This window comes from Xyrauchen texanus, chromosome 7 (assembly GCF_025860055.1).
Source record: "Xyrauchen texanus isolate HMW12.3.18 chromosome 7, RBS_HiC_50CHRs, whole genome shotgun sequence".
In the NCBI taxonomy this organism is placed as follows: Eukaryota; Metazoa; Chordata; class Actinopteri; order Cypriniformes; family Catostomidae; genus Xyrauchen; species Xyrauchen texanus.
In genome coordinates this window covers 9,130,965-9,151,659 of record NC_068282.1, presented here as the reverse complement: position 1 = coordinate 9,151,659, position 20,695 = coordinate 9,130,965, and the positions used below count along the sequence as shown (strand labels likewise).

Genomic DNA, 20,695 nt, shown 5'->3' with positions numbered 1-20,695 from the left:
GTTGATCCTCTTACTAGGTGCCTAGACAAGTTATTTATGTGACATTACTTTTCAATCACCTGTAAAGAAGAGAGTGTTCACTAAAACTTTTTTTTATCAAATTGGACCTTTCACTCACCAGAGGCCATCTTGTTGTCCTGGGCAGCCGGTCCATCTCCAAGAACATTCTTCACCTGCAGAAACTCATCAGGTCGATCTCCTCCAATGATGGTGAATCCAAAACCCTGCTGGCTCTTCCTGAGAGCTGTGTGGTACAGCTCGCCCTTCAGCTGGGTTGGGTCCCGTGTGAACCCAGGCGTACCGCCAGCTCCACCTAAAGAGAGACAGAGGTATGAGAACACAAAGAACATCTGTGATGACTTGCATATACAATATCAGCAAACACAGAGATAGGTTGTGTACTATATTAGAGATTGTCTATATCTATCTGTCTGTCAAACTATCTATCTATCTATACACTTTTTCAGGTTTCATTATTCACATTATTCGTTCCGAATAATACAAGTCTTAATTCAGTATATTTGTCATGTTTTATGTCTAATGATCCAGCAAAATAGCCATAAGGTATTTAGATAATTGTTTATTATCTTGCTTCTTCAGCAAATTATTACTTTATTTTTCTAACAGCCATTTTCAGTGTGAGTAGTTTTTTCAGCACCAACTACACAAAAAAGTGCCTGCTTATAAGCACAAATGTTCAACCTATCTGACAGATGCAAAAATATTGATATAACAACACATAATGGGCCTTATTTTAAGAGCACTAAGTGCAGCGCTATGTGTTAAGTCAGACACTCAAAGTCAATGGGCATGGCCATGAAGTTTTTATATTTTCATGTAAGCATGCGCTATGTCAAGGCGCAATTGGGTTTGGCAAAATTGCGCACACAAAGCGATAATGGGCTGGGTAAAGTGCAAATTTAATTCTGATGTTTTTCCTCCAGTTATTGCACCCTGGGCTCCTATTTTATAGTCCATTCCCTGTCAAGTGTAATGGTAGCCAGCTAGTAGGTAGCTGTGCAGCATGTAAACCTCACTCCCCTGGCCTCAAGAGGCACACTAGCAACTGACACTAGAGGCTGTAGCTTTTAGCCTCCTCTTTAAAATGACCGCCTCCCATGCCAGAAACCCTGGAATCCCGCTTGGTGCAAGTCGAGTAGGACCGGTTACAGTAGCGCCATGACCCGGATGGGGGTGACTGTAACGTTAGCCAGCTACTGACGTTAGAGGCTGTAACCTTTAGCTTCCTCACCATGCTGGAGACCCCGGTTCAAATGCCACGGGTCAAGTAGAACTGGTTACGCAAGCACAATGATATAAACAAAGACAGCACATTCATAAGATGTTTGCAGTATAAATGGGCTGTATGCAATGAATTAGAAGAATAGAAATATGTACTTATGTTATTTTGTGCATTAACACATTCACTATGTTGAATGTCAGGCATATTTCTATGACAGTTTCACGCTCTTTTATATGGATAAAAAAATTGGGTTCCTGTCAGGATTTGCAGGTAGGCTCCATTAATTATAGATAATGTAAGTTTTATTATTCATATCGCTCAAGTGACACACAAATCATGTCTAGTATTATCAGTGATTTTATCGCCTTCAGGTTTGGCTGTGGATTTTTGCATGCACTTCACTTCTACTGGTCGATTTGGCTTTAAAAATTAAAATACTTTATTGAAACACAAAAAATTAAACCAAACATATTTCTAAATTTAGATTAAATAAATTTAGAATGAAAATATAATAAAAATAACAAAGTTGTATATAACCACCCTTTTGCAGTGACTTTAAAATCACTCAAGTTAGCTATATAAATATAAACATAATAATAATAATAATAATTGAAAAATAAACCATAAACTCTAGAAAGTTTAACATAAAGCTATACATTTTTGTTTCATAAAATGGCTACAGCAGTGATTGTCAGGGATATAATTTGACCTTCCACTATATTTTAAGATTTTGTAAATTTATTACAACCTGCCTGGTGGAATCTCCAAACTGCAAAGGCAGGAACTGAGTTTAGGCTTTGCGCTGAAAAAACGTGGTTCTGAAACTTCTTAGTGCAATGATCTATTTCTAAGGAAATTAGCGAACTGCGCCTTGTACTTCATTAACAGACAATACAAACCACAGTTTGCGTGTGTGTGCAAACACTCCCACACACACTGGCAATTGCATTGCGCTTAAAATAAGTGCTCACAAGAAAATTAGATAAGATTCTGTGCATGGTCATTGGGCGATGCCCCTAGAGCATTCTCGAAAATAGAGCCCAATATCCCTGTTTATGTAGAGATTCCATAGAAGTTCAGAGTTGTCTTTTGTACGTTTAACTAAAAGGTCATTAAAACAGCAAGTCATTACAAACGTCTTGAGTAGTAAACAAAACCTTTAATTACTCTCTCTCTCTCTCTCTCTCTCTCTCTCTCTCTCAATGCAAACAAGAACGTTCATTGTTAGTAACTAAAATAATGCTGTCGCGTGGGATCCCAAGAGGACAGAGTGATGATAACACTTACATCCTAAATATTGGACAAAATTCATTAGACCACACAAAACATGAAATCATTTCAACACTAGTGTGTGGAGCAAACTTTCCACTGTTTTAATTAAAGGTTTTAGGGGAAGCTGGCAGTTTTTCACGTTCTTGACTGTCCTGAACCAAATTTATTTTCTTCCTGTAAGAAAAGAAGAAAATTTGTCTCAAATTTGGAGCGTTCTCTTTGTACAGAGCATTTTTCCAAAAGAGATTTGGCAGCAAATTTTAAATCTGTATTATCTGTTAAGTTTATTTAGTAAATTTTTAGGGGGTGCAATGGCAAAAAAAAACTAATTTTGATTCTTAGGTTCAATGCTTGAGTCACGACCCGACTTCGGATAAGCGGTTGAAGATGGATGGATGGAGGTTCAGTGCTTAAATCTGACTTACATTCTTAATATTATACAATACAAAAATCACACGAAACAGGATCAAACTCATTCAACGTTAGGGTGTAGAGCTAAATCTCCACTGAGTTGAAATTTAAAGTCAGAACATAAAGTCACAACTAGCTTCCCAAACTTTTAAGGGAAGCTAGTTGTATTTGATGCCCAGGACTGTTTTTAAGAAAAGATGGAAACAGTCTGCAGTGTAATATGGAAGAGTCAACATCTAAGAAGAGAGGTTGTATCACAAATCAATGGAGAAGTCTAGAAGACATTAAGGATCACAGTTTTAATGAGCTATTATATCTCTGAAAAATAAAGGAAGAATTGCACTGAGCTAAAAGAAACTTGAGTATTAAGTCAATGTGAGTCTGAGAGTGATTGTGTTTGTGAAAGCGAATTGTGTGTGTCTGAGCCTGTGTGTGTGTGTTGTGAGAGAGAGAGAAAATGTGCTTTTGTAAACAGTCTCAATTGCATCTGCTTTAATGACAGTTGTGAATCTCTATTACAGAGAGGAAGGCCTGTCAAAACATTGCATTTTTGCCATTTATATTAACACGAGGGCAGAGAAAGGACAGGAAATGATTGGAAGAAAATTGGGGATTTGATCTGCAAATGACGTGAGCCAGACTCAATCTCGGATCTCCGACGTTCAATCAAAGAATTTATTAAGAAATTTTTAACAAAATTTGTTGAACTTACTGGAACATGTTTATATATTCATCCTCCTCTTTTTCTTCTCTTTTATGGCTGTTGGCAAAACAAGCTTAACTTGCTCTTACCACCTCCAACTCAATGGTCGATACGTTGGGAAAAAGTGCTTAGCGGCATTCAGCTCTGGCCTGTTTATATTGTATGGTTATAGCGCCCCTTAGGGGGTTAGAGCTGCTAATGACTTATTCACGTGGTGATCGTGGCGGTAGAAAGCCTATCTGAATAGATACCCACTGCATGTTGATAATGATACTCCTGCAGATGCTCTGATTTCTTATATGCTCTAAAAATTAGCTTGGAGCCAGTTGGTTAAAAGTTGTAAATACAAAAATGGCTAGAAAAGTTAAATTAGTTCGGCGAGGAGATGTAGATTTTCTTTACCAATGCCACTTGGTTTGATATTTTGTTATCTAATGCAATGACTTCAAATTAATTTTGAAGTGTAAACTAATTCATCACATGGTTATACAAGCTAGTCTGGGTGCTGCCGTCTCACCACTGCCATTGTAACTGTCTGTTTCAGTAAAGCAAATAAAATGCACTTTTTCCCCTTGACCTTCCTTCAACCCCTAATGACTGAATAGATGTTCTGTTTCGCTGGGCTCCATCCAATCATAGTGCTCAGATTGATGCATAATCCTCTCTCCAGCTGTTTCTATCATCTCTGCCGTACATTTCAGTAAATATGGATTTATTGGCCAAAGAATGTACTATTTGGAATAACAAAAGTCTTTTTGTTTGTCTGTAGCTTCACTACAAAATGCGAGGTGGTAGCTTCGCTAGTTTTTAAATCAAGTAGCTTTTCAGTAGCAAAGATATATTTTTCATTTGGTAGTACATAGCATTGACAAAAGCTACACTGCTACATCATACATTACACATGGGTGTTTACTATTTGACAAAAGCTACTTCTTTGAGTCAGAACTAAAGATGTCCGACTCACAAATGAATCGCTCTTCCGAGTTGGTTCTTTACAATTAATTGGTCACATGTTATAGAGCTGTTCAGCTTGTAGTCAAAATCCTGTGGATTTTCCTATGGGTTTTTATAATGGGGATTTTGAACTTATGAGGGAAAATAAGGTCTGTGGTAAGCATTACTTGACGATACATGGACGTTTTGCTCCACAACATTAATTACACACAGTCATATCTCAAACGGGAATTTTGAAGCAGTATTGAATTACATACTTTTTTAAAAACACACGGTGGCTCCAAAATTCATGTTTGAGGTATGACTGAGTAATTTATGTTGTCAAACAAAACGTCCACGTATCATCATGTAATGTTTAGCACAGACCTTATTTTACAAATAAGTAAAAAAAAACATTATATAAACCTATATGAAAATCCAGAGGGAACCAATGGCGAATTAGACTTCCGGGTTCACCTACAAATTGACGTCATGACTGAACAGCTCTATAGCAAAGCGGTCTGAATCAGTTCGCGATTCAAACTAAATGACTCAGAAAGCTCACACACGTGCTGCTGAATCATTTGGTGCATGCTCTAACTTGCCAACATGCTCACAGAATATTAAAAAAAATATGGAAAATAAAGATAAAGCTAGTTACATGGATCTACAATTGTTGGAAACCAAACCTACAAATGCATCCTTTCGTTTGCCAGCGATGAAGAAGGTCTTTATTAATTTCAACACATGTACAGGTTGAATGGCACTGCAGGTAAGATTTTACCCCAATAGAGTATCAAAAGACATAGTAGCCTACACAAAAACATATGAAAAAAGTACCATGGCATAACCATGTTTTTTGGACATGTATCATTACCAGGTAGCACCATGTTAATACAGTACAATATGAATAAGGTAAAGTGAAGTACTATGGTAGTACCATGGTACTCTTTGAATTACCTTAAAGCACCATGCACTATCAATTGTAAATGAATGGGATAATCATATATCAAATTACCATGGTAGTACCATGGTATTCTTTGAAGTACTTTAACGCACCATGTAAATACATAATAGTACATAAATATGGTAATTGTATCTCAATGTACCATGATATTACCAGCTGATACCATCAGATATCACCTTGTTATTGCCCAGATGTGCTCACACACTCTTAACAGCTCACACACGTTCAGGTGCTCACAGACCTCTGATCAGAAGCTGTCTGTACATACAGAAATGCAACAGCAAGTCACAAGATAAGAGGAATGGTATATTATACAGTAATGTGCTAAGGAAATTATGTTCAAATGGGTTTTGTTTGTAGAGGTAGTAGTATAAATATGAAAAATGACATTTTAAAATGTAGCTTTTTTTTTTTTTACACATGGGTTTGTATAGATAGCATGCATATTATATTGCACCATACTGCATACTTTTATACTGTAATGCACTATATTGTACTATGCTTATCTATGACAGAATACTCTGTACAAGTAGCTTAAAATGTAGCAAGCTACATTACGTGATTACAATCTTACCGCCATATCAGTAGGTGGTGACATTGAGTAGAAATGTGATGAAAATGATGAGGAGAAGAAGCTAGTGTAACGGAGGCCAGCTGATAGATATCTGTACAATGTGTATAAACCTCACACTTCTGACCTGAAGAGGTGCATTAGCAACTGATGCTAGAGGCTGTAGCCTCCTTGTTAGCGCACCCACCTCCCATGCCAGAGACACCAGTTTGAGTCCTGTACGAAGTGGGTAGAACAGGAGCGTCACAATGGAACCGTGACCCTGATGGGAGTAAGGTTTGGGTGTGAGCGTAATGGTGGCCAGCTGATAGATAGCTGTGCAATGTGTATAAACCTCACTCTCCTAACCTCAAGAGGTGCACTAGCGACTGACGCTAGAGGCTGTAGCCTTTAGCCTCCTAGTTAGCGCACTCGCCTCACATGCCAGAGACACCGGTTTGAGTCCCTTACGGAGCAGGTAGAACAGGAGCATTACACTAGCATATGCTAAGCTAATAGGCTAACCGGTTAGATTGTGAGCGAACTGGAGAAAATGAACAGAAACATTTTTAATGTCACCATTTATATCTTCAATTTTATAATAAGATGTATGTGACATATAATTAAAATTGTATTCTTGGTCAAATTTACACAGTTAAGACAACATGAATCATACCGTTATTGCACAGGATTTTAAAAGATATTTTAGCCAATAGAATTGCTTTATGATCCAAGTGGGGGTGTTACTTGGAGTGGGTGTGTCGTGTAATGAGTGTTCCTTGTCCTCTTATGGGGTGCAGACAGATACACTTGGGAATGTGTGAAATACAGGAAATATCATCAAATAAACACCTAGGCAGAAAGAAAAAAATCACTGCATCTTGTCATCATTTTAAGGGGAACTAAAAGAAGATGTTTTACCCAGGAAATATAAACTATACTTTAAAAAAAGGAAAAATATATATATATATATATATATATATATATATATATATATATATATGTATGAAAAAGAATGCAGGAGTCTCGAGGTGCATTTTTAAAAGTTTACTTTTTACTTTACAGGATGTCTAAAAACTATGGCACTCCTGTGCGTGCCACTGAAAAGAATACAACGAGACAAGGCGCAGTGGTCAAAGATTAACGTCCAGCGCATGTTTACATAGTCAGACAACTTTATTCAGCTGCTGTGTGAATGTAGCCATTGTTTCAGGAAATAACAGAATATTTGGAGTGATTGTAAAGAAGGAAATTCATGTTTTAGAGTGGCTCTGATCAAAGAGAGAATGTTAATGCATGATAGATGTTAATGTTCTCTTTTATGTTAATGCAGTCTGTGATGCACTGGAAAGCAATCTCTATAACATTTATACTCACCACTCATTCACCTTAAAACAGCACTCTCTCTTTCTGATTTTTATGCTCTCTCATATATGCACATGCATCTATAATGCATCCAGTGTAATGGAAGAATCTTGAATTTATTATATTGAGAATGGCAGAGGACTCACTGTTCTTTAATCTTATCTTTCTGCATCCTTCTTTTCTCTTTCACACATACACACACACACACACACAAACACATTTAAACAGCGAGGGCATTTGTTTGTGACTTGTGTGACTGTTGGTAAGCTCTGACATGCTAAGTGTCTTTGCTGTTCCCCGATAAACTCATAAATTCAGCTGAAATTCACAGTTAGAGAAGGTGTAATTTACTGTATGTGTACATGTGTTTGTACCTGGAGGAGGTGCTGCCCTCTGTTGGGTTTGAGTTGCAACGGCGGTGTCCAAACCAAGTTTTCTCTTGGCTTCTAGAACTGGATTCTCAAACTGGGTTCTCTGGTTTATGTGACTGAAAAGACAGGAGTTTGAAAAAAAAATTAATAAAATAAAACTTTAACAAACAGCCAAAGTAATCAAAAATGCAAACAACCCAAACAAAGTAAGTGGCCTTGCTGTGTTAGTTAGGCAGCTACCTACTAAAGGGGTCGTTCATACAGTACACGTTATTACGTTCAAAAACAACTAGCAAAGCACAGGACAGCGGAATGGAACAGAATATAGATGTCTTGCAGGTGATGGCTAATAAAAGGCTGAACTTCTTTTAACTTGACAAGGCCTCTGAAAAGCACAGCACTCATGACACAAAACATGCCGCAATGGTCAAAGATGTCCATCTAGCACACATTTACATTTAAAAACAATCAAATGGTAGCTCAGCGAGAAAAGACACTGACTTCCACCCCTGGAGTCACAAGTTTGAATCTAGGGTGTGCTGAGTGATTCCAGCCAGGTTTCCTAAGCAACCAGATTGGCCCGGTTACTAGGGAGGGTAGTGTCACATGGGGTAACCTCGTCGTGGTTGCTATAATGTGGTTCTCACTCTCGGTGGGGCACCTGGTGAGTTGTGCGTGGATGCCGCGGAGAATAGCGTGAAGCCTCCACACACGCTATGTTTCCGTGGTAACGCACTCAACAAGCCACGTGATAAGATGTTTGGATTCGTAGTCCACCACCCGGATTAAGATGAGGCACTATGCCACCACGAGGATATTGGGGAGAAAAGGGGAGGAAAAACTGTATAAATGAATACAAGAATGCTTTATGTGTGAATGGCACCCAAGGCAGATCCATAGTGAGCATGCCTATGATGCCTTAAAATGCTTTCTAGGTAAGCAGCTCACTAGGTTTTGAAATAGAGTCATACACTCACAAAAAAGACATACAGATTTATACACATCCACACAATATACTGTATATGACTTACTCAACATAATATGTGCCGTACTGTGGGTCATCAATCTCCTCCCAACCATATGGAAGTTCTGATGATAAGGGAATAAAAATATTGTGTTCATGTTTAAATGCAAATTCACACATATTCTGTCTAACACACACATGCACACACAAAGTAGCTTTTATGTTGTTATACTTTCATTTTGTATGTCACTTTGATCTAAATGGACTTCAGGGAGGAAAAATAAAATTATAAAAATTAAGGAAAGTGACCTCTTTAATGTAAGGAAAGACAGAGATTAAGTATTATTATGTCCAAATAGAATCAAATAAAATTTTTGCTGCATCCATGTTCATCTATATTGATAGTAAAGTGCACAATTTGAGATTTAAGATCAATTTGAGATATAAAGTGTATATATTAGAGGTAGACCGATATAGTAATCGGTGCCGATAGTTGCTTTTTGGAACTATCAGTTATCGGCAAAATCTATGCCATTAGTTGCTGATAGTTTATTTATTTTTTTCTTCAACCATAACCCTCAACTGGTGGAATTTTTTTTAATACAGTATATATATACACTCACCTAAAGGATTATTAGGAACACCATACTAAACTCTGTAAAACTGTGTTTGACCCCCTTTCGCCTTCAGAACTGCCTTAATTCTACGTGGCATTGATTCAACAAGGTGCTGAAAGCATTCTTTAGAAATGTTGGCCCATATTGATAGGATAGCATCTTGCAGTTGATGGAGATTTGTGGGATGCACATCCAGGGCACGAAGCTCCCGTTCCACCACATCCCAAAGATGCTCTATTGGGTTGAGATCTGGTGACCGTGGGGGCCATTTTAGTACTACAGTGAACTCATTGTCATGTTCAAGAAACCAATTTGAAATGATTCGAGCTTTGTGACATGGTGCATTATCCTGCTGAAAGTAGCCATCAGAGGATGGGTACATGGTGGCCATAAAGGGATGGACATGGTCAGAAACAATGCTCAGGTAGGCCATGGCATTTAAACGGTGCCCAATTGGCACTAAGGGGCCTAAAGTGTGCCAAGAAAACATCCCCCACACCATTACACCACCACCACCAGCCTGCACAGTGGTAACAAGGCATGATGGATCCATGTTCTCATTCTGTTTACGCCAAATTCTGACTCTACCATCTGAATGTCTCAACAGAAATCGAGACTCATCAGACCAGGCAACATTTTTCCAGTCTTCAACTGTCCCAATTTTGGTGAGCTCTTGCAAATTGTAGCCTCTTTTTCCTATTTGTAGTGGAGATGAGTGGTACCCGGTGGGGTCTTCTGCTGTTGTAGCCCATCCGCCTCAAGGTTGTGCGTGTTGTGGCTTCACAAATGCTTTGCTGCATACCTCAGTTGTAACGAGTGGTTATTTCAGGCAAAGTTGCTCTTCTATCAGCTTGAATCAGTCAGCCCATTCTCCTCTGACCTCTAGCATCAACAAGGCATTTTCGCCCACAGGACTGCCGCATACTGGATGTTTTTCCTTTTCACACCATTCTTTGTAAACCCTAGAAATGGTTGTGCGTGAAAATCCCAGTAACTGAGCAGATTGTGAAATACTCAGACCGGCCCGTCTGGCACCAACAACCATGCCACGCTCAAAATTGCTTAAATCACCTTTCTTTCCCATTCTGACATTCAGTTTGGAGTTCAGGAGATTGTCTTGACCAGGACCACACCCCTAAATGCATTGAAGCAACTGCCATGTGATTGGTTGATTAGATAATTGCATTAATGAGAAATTGAACAGGTGTTCCTAATAATCCTTTAGGTGAGTGTATATACACAACAGTTAGTTCCGTTCCTTGAATCTGATTGGACGAGAGACGTTCCATGAGCACTGATGGTCTGACACCATCAGCACTCTGACGCTTCACTGTGTGTGTATCACTCCGCTTGTGTTTGTGCCATTCTAAACTAAAGTGTAAGAGCAGTGCAGATCTGTTAAGAGCTATGGGTTGTCTTTTTTTTTTGACATTACATCTGTTAGCATGCAGGTGGTGGCAAAAGATAATTTTTGTGTGTAATATGAGCCAGTTAGGTGATGTGAAGTGCATCCGCATCAGCCGTTTACAACAGCTCTTCATGATCGCATAATACACTTACTACACTACACTACTAAAGCTAGGAAATAGCTTGAACCCGCTTTAAACGAACAACTTCAGCATTACGGTTCATCACAGCTGAGAGACACAACAGACTGATTAATTACACAATGGGTGCTGTTTAAAATGGTGGAGGACATTGCAGTTTCTATAGTGATCAACTCTTGCGCACCGGCTACCGCAAAATAGGGAGAAATATCCCTGCTTGGATGCTATTTTTCCACTGAGAAAGCTGACCTTCAGAAAGCTGACAGCGTCTCTGCTTGGTTGTGGCAACAGGTGATTGCACACGCTCCGTCTCTCTCTCTCTCTCTCTTTCTCAAACACACACACATCCATCCATCCTTGTTTATCAAATAACTTGTTCGAAACAACAACCTATCGTGTAGGTCTCCCTCGTGCCACCAAAACAGCGCCGACCCTCATCTCAGGATAGCATTCTGTTATGCTATTCTTCACACCACAATTATACAGAGCAGTTATCAGAGTTTCCATAGAATTTGTCAGTTAGAACCAGTCTGGCCATTCTCTGTTGACCTCTCTTATCAACATGGTACTTCCGTCCATAGAACTGCGCACCATGCGGAGTAAATTCTAGAGATTGCGGTGTGTAAAAATCCCAGGAGATCAGCAGTAACAGAAATACTCAAACCAACTCATCTGGCACCAACAATCTTGCCACTGTCCAAATCACTAAGATCACATTATTTCCCCATTCTGATGGTTGATGTGAACATTGCCTGAAGCTCCTGACTGGTCTCTGCATGATTTTATGCACTTCACTGCTGCCACATGATTGGTTGGATTAGATAATCGCATGGATGATTGTTGGTGCCAGATGAGCTGTAATTCTGTAACTGCTGATCTCCTGGGATTTTCACACACAACAGTCTCTAGAATTTTCTCTGAATGGTGCCAAAAACATAAAACATCCAGTGAGCGGTAGTTCTGCGGACGGACTTGCCTTGTTGATGAGAGAGGTCAACAGTGAGTGGCCAGACTGATTAAAACTGACAAAGTCTACGGTAACTCAGATAACCACTCTGTACAATTGTGGTGAGAAGAATAGCATCTCAGAATGCTATTTTGAGATGCAGGTTGGCACTGTTTTGGTGGCACGAGGGGGACCAACATAATATAAGGCAGGAGGTTTTAAAGTTGTGGCTGATCAATGTGTGTGTATATATATATATATATATATATATATATATATATATATATATATATATATACAGTATATAGGCCTATATAGAATGAAAACACAAGGCACTTGTATTCTACATTTGCATTCTATATATAAAAACCTTCTGTGTCTGTTTCTTTCTTCTCTAAACTCTGTAATACTCCTGCTACAATTAGAACTTATCAGTGGTATGCTTCAGATATTGGTGTCTTTTGTATAATGAATTGCTTGTGTTTCTCATTTTGTAAGTCGCTTTGGATAAATGTGACTGCTAAATGACTAATTGTAAAAGTAATTCTGACTGCACCAACATCGTTAAACAAAGCATGTTACTACATTTTGAAGAGGTTGTATCATGCATGAAATATCATGCAAATTTCCAGAATATTCAGAAAGAGGTCATTTAGATTTAGAAGTCTTGAAGGTATAATAGCAACCCTGCTATTATAATTCTAAGGGTCAAAGAGAGGTTGGAAAATGGTTATGAAAACCTAAATTACAATTTTGTTGCAAGTAACATTGACTGATACAGTATAAATGGATTTCAGGGAGGAAAAATTTAATGATCAGAAATGTAGGGTATGACCCCTTTAATGTAAGGAAGTACATTAATACGTCCAAATAGAATCAAAGAATCATTATGCTACTTCATTGTTTACCGATATTGATAGTAAAGTACACAATTCGAGATTTATAAATGGAAAATATCTATATGGTATTTATGTTTAGATACACACATTTACATATTATGAACTGACAAAGGCTATAAACATGATAAACATATATAATATATCAAAATAATAAAAAAGAAATCAGTAAAATAATGCATATGAAATACCATTTTTCAGGTTTTAACAGAAATATATTCACTGGCTGTTTTATGTGTGAAACAGTACTAAAGATGGCATGTTTTGAGCTGAAATAGTCAAATAAGCAGGCAGTGTTAGCTGTTGTGTGTACAAGTGTGTGTTCCCCTCTGCTGTACTAACATTATGCCCTGATGAACTAATGAGGAGAAAAAAAGAGCTGTTCACGCTACACAGAACTTTAAACACACACACAGTTACACACACAAAAGTATTGTGCTCCAATGAGCATACAGCACAGCGCTTTAAAACACTCTTAAAAGAGTGATGCAGCAACATTTTGCAAGATATTGTGTGCACTCGTGTGTGTGAACGTGTGTGTATTACAAGGAAATGAAAAGGTTATAGGAAGTGACTGCCTTCAGATGAGCTTATGAAATCATGCCCACTGTGTGTGTATTTGCACATACATCTGTTTGAATGCAAGTCAGCTGATATTTGTTTATGCGTGTATGTGTTTATGCAGCAGTGCATATTTTTATATGTGGCTAAATGTTTACAGTTTTGAGTTTACGTAACGATTTACCTCCATCCTCACACTTTTCGGGAGGCTTGGCTTTCTTGACCAGACGAGGGTCCAACCATGTAGTCGACTTTGTGTTATGACTAAGGAACAAGCAAAAAAAAGAAAAACAAATTAGAAAATCCAGCAAAAGTCACAATGACACATTATAAAGTTTTGGTAGACTAAACAGGGAGAGATTTTCAATGGCCCACAGTTATGAGGCCTATAACTGAAACTCAAATACTATACTGAAAATTTTTTGGAAACGCTAAAATATTTATGATGCCGACCCCTGAACGCACACACAGACACACACAAACATATTTTTGACTCTGTTCTTTAAAGAGCATCTAGGCCACACTGTGAGCTAAATTTATTCTTTCGCTCTGACAGCTACACTGTTGACTTTTAAAAGCAACACTACTTTTTTCAGTGTGAGATAAACATCAGAAAACAGTGAGACGGGTTAAGAAAGTGATAACGCATGCCGTTTGTGAAAATAGCAGTTGGAATACAGTGTTGCTGGCATTTTAGATTTGACCTGAATAGAAACTGTTGGCAATGCTGTGGAGGGGAACAAAATGTTATCTGCCAACGATGGAATATGGAATATTTGGCATCAAATGTAAAGCCAGTAAATAATTCCTTCATATACAGTACATCATTTACATACAATATCTTTGTATACTACTACTGCATCAATACAGTACATAAAACGGCCAATTTTGAAAACAATGACTGAATATAAAATTGCCATACTAAACACAAAGAAAAATTAAAACTCAAACAAAAAAAAGAATGTCCTGTGGTGTTGTATATATACAGTGTCAAATCCCACATTTATTGATATGAAAATAATACTAAACAAATAAGCATAGAAAACAATATCCTGTAATTTTCAGAGTTTTATATCATATCACATTAGGAAATGTAATAACAACAGGCACAATGGGGTTCAAAAATCCTCTTGTCTCTATTTTGCACTGTTCTAATGGAAAAACTTTGCATTAAGTTTGTATTCATTAACATTAGCTAACTACATTAGTTAGCATGAACAATATAAACAACACGTTTACAGCACTTTCTGAATTAATCTTGGTTAATGTTAATTTTAACATACACTATTGCATCCATTAAAGGAGTCATATCATGAGGAATACAATTTTCCTTGACATTTTGACATATAAGTGGTCTATTTACTATAAAACCATACTGCCAATTTCAGAACTCAGAACTTAATCCCCAATGCAATAAAAGCATTTATTGAAACCAGGCTGCAAAAACACCTCGTTCTCTACTTCCATGACTAGCCTACGTTACTAGGGGTACATTCATTCATGAACACCTCTACAGCTCAAAAACATTAATGCCTACTTTTACATCAATGCACCCCTGACCCCGCCCACTGGTGCTTCAGGTCGTAAACTAAGAGAAAAACAAAACAAGGCCTAAAGTGGCCTAACTATTCCTGAACACCAAAGGGGAACCATCTGGACTATTTTAAATTATTTAAATTACAGACGTCTTTGACCGCTTGATACATATCTTGGGCCTCTTTGAAAAGACGCAGTGTCAAGTTACAACTCTAAAGAGCAGAAGCCATTCTCTACTGGCTTTTGATGTTTTGACTCAAATGCATCATGGACACATTTTTTCACCAATCTGCACTATTTTGTATTGTTGTTGTATGAAAACATGCACTGGACGGACGTCTTTGACTGTTTAGAAGCGTTTCCACCAATGTGCATTTCAACGCAGGATGATACTGGAAAATGGATGTAGATGTGTCTACAGCATATTTCAGCGTGGATTGTAAGTTTTCATTTCAAGCTTTGCAAAGGAATTGTTAAAAAAGGATGGGGTAGTAAAAAACACTTGGACCTGATGCAAAACAGTAAGCAAAAAGTTCCATTCATGAATATTTCAAATGCCATGACTGTTTCATAATTTATGGTGCTGACACCCTGTTTACAACGGCCGTGTCCATTGACAGGGCATAATGTGACACAATGGTTTTTGGCTGTCGACACAAACTTTCTAAACTGGTTATTTGTGTTGTTGGTAGTGCAAAATGGAACCAGACATTTGTTTACTGTCGGTGAAACGAGATGTGCCGCAATGGACGCTTACATGGTAGACAGCATCATTGATTATAATGGGTTATATTGCTTTTGACGTGACTCGATACTCACATCAGCTGTAGACAGGGTATGAGTGATAACAGTTGTGCTTGAGATGAACAGTTTAATATATTTGTATACAATATTATAATGTTGAAGGGCTTGTTCATTCTCTTCAGACTGAGATTCAAATATGGCTGAATTCGAGGGACTGCACGATGTTAACCAATCAGAACAGAGGGTGTTTACATTGAAGTTTTAAGGAGGCACTTAAGCCAAAACCGAGCATTTCAGACAGAGGGCCAGAGACAGGGTGGAAAATTATTATATATTACTAAATTATGACTGTTTTAATGCAAAACATTTTTTTTTTATAACATTACCTGTGGACCTCAAGGAAGATAATAAAACTATAAAAAAGCATTTCATTACCCCTTTAAAATGTAATATTGTATATATTAACATGTGTTAATGTATTGTGAACTAACAATTGTATCTTTATAAATTAACATTAATCAATATTAACAAATGCAGTAAAAAAAATATATATATATTGTTCAGTGTTAGTCCATGATACCTAATGCATTTCCTAATGTTAACATTAGTATTATATTAACATTAATATTGTAAAGACTGTTATTGATATAAACAATTAGATCTAGAGAATAATAAAATATTCATAATTTAAAAGACTGAATCAACCTGGCTACATTAGCTTACATCAATGAAAGTTATTTTTAATAGTCAGAAGAAATATCTCTTTAAAGTAACATCTGCCCATTTATATTATTTAAAAGCACTCTTCCCTGCCAACACATCCAAATTATCATTGTTAGATGTAGACCTTGTTAGTTATCCACAGACATTGGCCCAAAAGTTGTGTGCATGTCAATAATGGAGCTCTCATACAGTTAGAACATCTCTCTTCTCACGACCACACACACTCACTCTATGAAGTAGACCATGCCAGTCTCCGTGTAAGCCATTTCCCAGTTGTACGGCAGGGGTTCCAGACTGTCGTCTCTGGGTAAAGAGCTCCAGGTGCGAAGTTCCAATGTTCCACTGCCACCTGCACTGCCTCCACCACTGGACTGAGTGTAGCTGGGCACGGCTTTCCTCCACTCCTCTGTCCTCTCTACAGACAGAAAGAAAGTTAAAAGTACAATTCAAAATGCAGGCAGGGGACGATTTGCATGTCAAAGTAGGATGGTGTGCAATCAACACAACGTCCTTTACTGTCAGGTATGGGCCAGGAAAAATATTTCAGTGTGTAGATACATATATGTGTTTGCGATTTACATAATTCATATCTACTATGCAACAGAGAGAATGGCAAGCTAGCCTTTGAAGCACCAAAAAGGAGATAATGTCAGCATAAACATAATCCATCAGACTTCAGTGGTTTAATCAGTTTCTTCGCAAGTGATCCATTTGGTTTTGCATGAGAACAGACCAAAATATAACTCCTTTTAATTGTACAGCTTGATAGCAATCTCCTTGGCGATCACGATTTCAAGTTCGATTACATTTCCTTTGAGCCATCTATCACTCTTGACATACATCAATTACTACGAAGTGTATTCAAGCTTGAAATCATGCTCAGAGACTGCAATGGCAAGGTGTACAGAGAAAAAGTAGTTATATTTTGGTAAGTTCTAACCCAAAACCAACTGGATCACTTTAGAAGACACCGATTAAACCCCTGGAGTCTTTAAGGGCCTCGTCTCCTTTCACTTGCATTGTATGCACCTACAGAGCTGACATATTCTTCTAAAAATCTTTATTTGTGTTCAGTAGAAGAAAGAAAGTCATACACATCTGGGATGGCATGAGGGTGAGTAAATGATGAGAGAATTACAATTTTTGGGTGAACTATCCCTTCGGGATGTAACTCGTCCCACACAGTTTGTAATACAGACATGAATAATGTCTCAAATCACACAGCTCGTTGAGGAAAAAGTGGGTTATAACTTTTCAAAGCGATCAAACTTTTGCCTGGCGGATGATAAAACAGACAAAAAAATCCCATTGACGTACACTGAAGGAGGTAGCCGAGCCAAACCACAATATTTGGATGTAGGCACTTCAGACTTCAGTCAGCAGACCCTAGCAAGACCCTGGCAATGCACTAGCAACCACAGGCATTAGTTTTGCACGTGTAAGCACCGTTCACATTTTCATCAGAAAAGGGGTTATATAGAATTATTTCCAAAATCACAAGATACAAACTGACTATTGACTTAATATACAATTTATGGTGCCACAAATATGAGAATAAGGTAAACACAACAACAACAGTACAACACTGCAGCATAACAAGAAATGCCCCTGGTAACAGCAGCTGTCTATGTTTGTATGTAACAGCAGTGTGTGTGTGTGTGTGTGTGTGTGTGTGTGTGTGTGTGTGTGTGTGTGTGTGTGTGTGTGTGTGTGTGTGTGTGTGTGTGTGTGTGCCATTTCCCTCTTGTTAAGCACACTTGAAGTGGCAGAAGACTTTGAAGCAAACATTACGCTAGTCTGCGGCAAGGACACTCCTCATTAAACGCACCCCTTTTAACATGAGCTGAGGGATTACTTACCGTAGCAAATTTTCAATAGTTATCATATTCCCTCTCCACTGGCTTTAGCCAAGGCTGGGAGGGAAGACCTCTCCAATCCCAGCTGTCAAATATAACTATACAGCTATTAATTAATAACAATACACTCAAGGAAACAGCAACAACTACTTCTTTGTAAAGAATTTCCTTCTACACATTAAGCTGGGATCGAAGAATATATTTGAAATATATCACCTTTAAATCAGTTTATTTGCCTTTATCTATAAGGTGGACTACACACATTTCTCCTACAGAAATGCAGCACGCATAATATAAAAAGCAAAGATGCTGAGGGTTTAAGTTCACTTCCTCTTGGGAACACTTGAGGCTTATATAAAGTCAAGGGCAAGGTTTGAGCGTTCATATCCCATTACACATTTGAGCATTTCATTTATGTTTAAAGCAGGGGTCAACGCTAGGTTGAAGGACTTAAGCACTTCCACACACAAAAGTAAGCCATTATGGAGCAATGCAACATGCTTACCATATGTGACTCTATAGGACCGCAGAATACATATAGAGCCCACAAGTAACAATTTTTGGCCTCAATTCTTGAAAGCATAATAACTGATCTCAAAAGAATTATAATGTTATATAACTCCAAGGTTATGGGTTCAATTCCTAGGGAACACACTGGCTATGCTCAGAATTGAATACTTGCATACTGCTTACTACATACAGTTTTTTATAAATAGTATGTGAAACAGTACACAATATGATAGATAATGATAAATGTTTCAAACATTGTCATCACATGACCTCAATGCGTTGCATGTTTTATTCAGCAAGTTCCGTCCAATTCTATTTGAGAGAAGTTGTTTTACATTTTTAATCCAAGATTGTACAAAAAAAAACCTTTGGCAATCCTATTAAATAATGAGTCAAGAAAAGGACGTTAAAAATCATGGCCACAGTTTCAGTGTTGGGTAAGTTACTTTAAAAGTAATCTACTATAAATTACTAACTACTTTTCTCAAATTGTAATCAAATACATTTTCTGATTACTTCACTGAAAGTAATCACTTTGATAATTACTTTAAGTAAATTTTTAAAACACTTGACACAAATATTTTTTTGTTTTTCCGCTCAACAAATTCAAAATAATATCTCTTTCCTCCTTGTTCATTGTCACTCACCCTTCAGGTGTCACAAAAACGCAAACAGACATATGGACAAAATAATTCACATTTTACTTGTGTTACGCATAAATAATGTGTTTTTTGAAATATTTGTAGCCTAAGTAATGTACTTAAAAGTAATTACTTTTATTGAACGTAAGTAACTGTAATCTGATTACAAAACTTTTGAATGTGATCATTACCTTTGGTCTGAAAAGTAATTAAATTACAGTAACTAATTACTTTGTAATCCAATAACATCCAACAATGCACAGTATACATACTGCAGTACTTTGGTAGCATGCTATTCCAAAGCTACATACCTTTAATAAACTGTAAATAGCTGTGAATTAAAGCTTGAAGCTTTTGCCAAATGAAATGTAAATGTACTGTGAAATAATGAGAGTATGTGAGCAGGGGGTTTGCATCTTTTTTAAGCAAAGCCTGCCTCTCGGTGGCGAATTCTCCTTGAACAAAGGACAGGGTTTTCCTCTGGGAAATCATATGAGGTCTTAAACTGATCATTTGCACATGGTGCTCTTTTCCAAGAGTAAAGTGAAGGTTAAATCACAATTCACTCAATTGTCATCTGTACTTTATGGTGAGCATAATTTGCGTAAAGGATCCACAAAATGTATCTGCTTTTTGGCCTAATATTACCCACATTCACATGCACTACAGAAGAGGAAGATTATTTAATGGTTCTCTTTCGACTTTGGAACAACTTTTTCACTCATCGAAAAATAGCTATGAACAGGAGACGTGGCCTAGTAGTTTTTAAAAAAATTTAACTTTTATTAATTTGAACGTAATTTGTTTAGCTAAATGCTTATGCTTACATGCAAACACTTTACAAGAAAAGGGGTCTATGGTATCAAGATGCAATTTTATGACATGATTGTATGTACCAATACTGCCAAATTGAATAAATACAGTAGTTAGAAGTATGATCTTTTCCATCGCCAGCAAAGTACGCACTTTTAGCAGAAGTATAGCAGAGGTATACAAATTGGGATTCAAGCTAACACTGTGGACTAACCAGGTGCAATGTGAAACATTTTAAAAGTTAATTTTGAAGTGATCAGAAAATTGCTTAAAAAAAGTGTGCTCAAAAGTAAATATAAAAGGTTCTTTAAGCAATATTCCGGATTCAATAAAGTTAAACTCAGTTGACAGCATTTGTGGCATAATATTGATTACCACAAAAATGTATTTGGACTTATAGCTAATTTTATAACTTCGTTGCCATTCTGATGTAATGACAACAAACCCTAAAACTTTCAAACGACTGTAAAAATGACAATTTATACAACTTTACAGCTCAAATAATATATGAGTTTTAACAGAAGAA

General features: G+C 37.4%; 1 protein-coding gene across 2 annotated transcripts in view; it reads right to left on the bottom strand.

Annotated features, from left to right (window-relative positions):
- LOC127646661 (membrane-associated guanylate kinase, WW and PDZ domain-containing protein 3) overlaps window positions 1-20,695 on the bottom strand; it is a 186,611-nt gene that overhangs the window by 16,214 nt on the left and 149,702 nt on the right. For both annotated transcript variants that reach the window (XM_052130456.1, XM_052130457.1), the window contains exons 5-9: window positions 16,578-16,764; window positions 13,531-13,610; window positions 8,847-8,904; window positions 7,819-7,931; window positions 119-313 (exon numbers count right to left, since the gene is read on the bottom strand). In XM_052130456.1, the coding sequence (XP_051986416.1) occupies window positions 119-313; window positions 7,819-7,931; window positions 8,847-8,904; window positions 13,531-13,610; window positions 16,578-16,764 (633 nt within the window). The remainder of the gene's footprint in view (window positions 1-118; window positions 314-7,818; window positions 7,932-8,846; window positions 8,905-13,530; window positions 13,611-16,577; window positions 16,765-20,695) is intronic.